The following is a 3,671-nucleotide window of genomic DNA, read 5'->3' on the forward strand; positions in this document are numbered from 1 at the left end:
CCCGGCCTCTTCTTTCCCCGCAGCACACCCAGCAGTCAGGCAAGGGCAGCCCGCTGCCGGTCCTCAAGCGCTCCGCGACGGTCGCCCTCAGTATGAGGCTGCGTCCCCGCACCGCTCTGGTGGACATCGGCAACCGCGTCACCAAGCCGCCGACACGGGATGCCGCCAAGAAGCCGGCGACAGGTGGGGACTTCGGGCGGGAGCCGGGCAGTGCTGCCCGGTCCTCCAGCCCCAAAGAGATGCAAGGTATCAGGAGGAAGCGGGGAACTGTTCTCACGGAGAGGGTGCCGCCGCCAGCCCCGGAGCCGAAGCGGGGAACCGCTTCCACAGAGAGGGTGCCGCCGCCAACCCCGGAGCTGAAGCAGGGAACCGCTCCCACGGAGGGGGTGCCACCGCCAGCCCCAGAGCCAATGTTGGAACCCCAGCCCGAACAGGTACGGCCCGGGGCCATGCACCCTGTCCCCTACCTGGCTCTGTGGTACGGCCATGCTAAACAGGGGCTCTCAGTCGTGCCCTCAGGTAGAGGTCGTGAGCGGCTCAGTGACTTGCTGGGTGCAGCTCACCAAGCTCCTTTGCTTGGCCTGCACTGGGCTGAGGGGAGGGAGGTCTTGCCCGGGCTGATACTGAATTTACTTGCAGCTGGAGTCTTATTCCCCAGTCCCCATGGAATTATGTGAATGTGCATCACCAGGCGATGTGCTGTCTCAGGCATTAGATGTCTTGCTTCAAGTGGAAAATGTAGTTGCTGAAGATCATGAAGGCCTAAACATCTGCCATGACTACGTGAATGACATCTACAACTATCTGAGAGAGCTTGAGGTTGGTAGGAGCAGGCCAGAGCCCAAGGGGCATCTCCTGACACTTACACTGAACCTGTTGTCATAGGTGTGGCTTGGAGCTAGTATTCACTTTCACTCGTGAATTTTCCTGAGGCACTAGTAAGCGATCCCCCAATTTAAAACGTAAGATTAAACTGAGCTGATAACATAAACAGATACTGTTCGTTAGACCAATCATCTGCTAGTACTAATACCATGCTCCTTCTAGCCCATCTCTAGTAAACAGGGAAACCTTGTGCCCTGTGGCCTACACCCAAAGATTATCCCTACACTGAACTCTGATAAGCCATAAGATGCCACAGAGGCTAGATGTTGCAATGTTCTAGCTAAGCGAATAGATTTATTAACCCTATTCCTCCCACACAGGCAAACCAACCTGTCAGACCCAAATACCTGGCTGGACGAGAAATCAATGGGAAAATGCGTGCCATACTAATAGACTGGCTTGTGCAAGTACAGATGAAGTTCAGACTCCTGCAGGACACCTTGTACCTGTCAGTTGCCATAATAGATTGCTTCCTGCAGGTGAGTGTCTCTGCCCTCTGTCAGGAAATTCCTTCTTCCCTAAGCAAGAGCACGAACAGCACTGATAGGTAATACCATACGTAGACATGAAACCCTTAACAAAATACAGTTGACCGACAAAAGGCATTTTGGTGTTGAATTGTATGCACTACAGTAACCCACTCAGCTATGAACAGGGACTTGATGTATCAAAACTGCTTACTCTTCTACCTGATTTGATCTCAAAGCCTTCCAATACCCCTGCAGATGGCTGCAAGAGATGATACACAGTTATTCTGTATATGCAAGTATGAACATGCTGCCATTTAACAAATCTTACACTGGCTTCCTTGAAAAGCTGTGTTCTGAGCTCAGTTCTATGATTCATATAAATCTCTACTGCTTATTACTACAGGGCAATGCTGTTTCCAAGGAGATGTTGCAGCTGGTTGGTGTAACAGCTATGTTAATTGCCAGCAAATATGAAGAGATGCATCCCCCACGTGTTGCAGACTTTGTCTATATAACTGGTGGCACTTATACAAACAGCCAAATCTGTGAGATGGAGATTAAGATCCTGCAAGCCCTGGACTTTCATCTGAGTCGTCCCCTAGCTTCGCAGTTCCTACGGATGGCATCAGAGGTTGCAGAGGTAGAGCTGAGAACACATGTCAATATAAGCAGCATCTGAAAAATGCAATTCTCACCTGTGGCAGCTTGTTTAAAAGATTCAAAACTTGAGTACTACAGGAGTTCAGCAGCTAAGATGAAGGCCTTTCTCCCACATAGAAACAGGTCTTGTTTGCCTTCAGTCACATGAGCCTAACCCACCCAAAACCAGAGTTAAAATACCTGCCTGGTACTGCAGGCAACTGCTAGACCACCACTGAAAGGAGTGGTCTTAGACTGAGCAGCCTAATACAGCTCAGAACTGCTCTGCAATTAAGCCACTTGAATTTCAAGCCTCTAGCTCTCAAGACACTTGCTAAGGAAATATTTCTTCCTGCTTGATTAAACAAAGGCTTGACAGGATGCTCTTGCCTCAGAGATAACCAATGGTCAACTCTCTCTTACTGTAGGTGGACATGAAACAGCATGTTCTGGCCAAATACCTGATGGAGTTGTCCATTGTGGACTATGATATGGTTCATTTCCCTCCATCCAAGACTGCAGCAGCTGCTTCCTGTTTGTCTCTGAAACTCCTCAATGGACGTGAGTGGGTAAGCTGTGCTTGTCAGACCACCTAGTTTGGGACCTGATGTGCCTCTGCACCAGCTTAAAAGGCCAAGTGCCCACTTCCTTCTTCCTTGTGGTATTTCAGCATTTGCTTGTCTCCCAGTAGCCCATTACAAGGGGGCAGTAATTGTTAACCTTCCTCTGGCAGGCAGGAGCCCACTATTGCCCAAGAGAAGATAAAGAAACCAGTGTACTTGGGTTGTTCTGGTAAGGTTGTCTAATGACCTCCCTTCCTTTCAGACACGAACTCTACAACGCTACACATCTTATACTGAGAATGACCTCCTCCCAGTTATGCAGCACATAGCAAAGAATCTATTTCTTGTGAACAGGGGCATCGCCAAGGAGACGGTAAGAATCTGACGGTGCAGGGGGGCAGTATGTGGTGCTCTGAAGCTGGCTCAGCTGAGCCACTACTGGCAGACTTTAACTGAAGTTCTTGCCAAAGTGGTGTGAGCCAGCCATGAACTGGTTGCGTGTGCCAGGATGGGCTTGGCTTGACCACCAAAGGCAAAGGTAAACTGGAATAGTGTAAGTTTATGAACAGGCTAAACTTAAATCAAACTTACCTCTGCAGGCAACCAAGAACAAATACGCTAGCCGTAAAAATGCCAAGATAAGCACCATTGAACAGCTGAACTCGCCTATCATCTGGAATCTAGCCCGGTCTCTGGCTAAAAAGTTTTAACGCCTGTGCAAAATCAGTGCCAACACTGTTCTTCTAACCTTTGTGTATTATGTATTATTTGTATGTTTTAGAATGTCTAATAAAGCACTTTACCTTCTACTATGTGTTTTGTAGTAGTACAAAATGCCTCCTACAGCTGAGGCATGGTGGAGGAAGCTGTGAACAGCGCTGGGTACGGGTGAGCTCACCTCTGATGCGGTGCCTGCAGTAGTCGCACTGCAGCGCAGCTCTATTATCGCGGTACTTATTTACTGTAGCAGACTTTGTTAATTATGTGTAGCTTCCTCCAGGACAAACCGGGTCGGAGCGCATCGCCTGCCTTCGCCGACGCGTGGCGACCGTTCCCTGCCTGCTCGCCTCCGTCCCTGCCCGTCCCCGCTACCGCGCTGCCGCTGCACGGAATC

At 49.8% G+C, this 3,671-nt stretch overlaps 1 protein-coding gene across 1 annotated transcript; it reads left to right on the top strand.

The window, feature by feature from the left end:
• Positions 1-720: 720 nt before the first annotated feature.
• Positions 721-3,267, top strand: LOC104400161 (G2/mitotic-specific cyclin-B1-like). Its single transcript, XM_010014838.1, has 6 exons — positions 721-819; positions 1,206-1,364; positions 1,759-1,995; positions 2,423-2,563; positions 2,820-2,930; positions 3,157-3,267. Exons 2-6 carry the CDS (start codon positions 1,260-1,262, stop codon positions 3,265-3,267), a joined length of 705 nt encoding a protein of 234 aa, XP_010013140.1. The 5' UTR covers positions 721-819; positions 1,206-1,259.
• The last annotated feature ends 404 nt before the right edge of the window (positions 3,268-3,671 follow it).

The sequence above is a fragment of the Nestor notabilis genome, unplaced genomic scaffold (genome assembly GCF_000696875.1).
Source record: "Nestor notabilis isolate BGI_N333 unplaced genomic scaffold, ASM69687v1 Scaffold20385, whole genome shotgun sequence".
NCBI lineage: Eukaryota > Metazoa > Chordata > Aves > Psittaciformes > Psittacidae > Nestor > Nestor notabilis.

Excerpts from the sequence above, each read along its gene's own strand:
- LOC104400161 (XM_010014838.1), top strand. The coding sequence starts at position 1,260 with ATGCGTGCCATACTAATAGACTGGCTTGTGCAAGTACAGATGAAGTTC. Across the intron at positions 2,564-2,819 it reads TCCTCAATGGACGTGAGTGG|ACACGAACTCTACAACGCTA; the intron begins GTAAGCTGTGCT and ends CCTTCCTTTCAG. Across the intron at positions 2,931-3,156 it reads GGGGCATCGCCAAGGAGACG|GCAACCAAGAACAAATACGC; the intron begins GTAAGAATCTGA and ends TTACCTCTGCAG.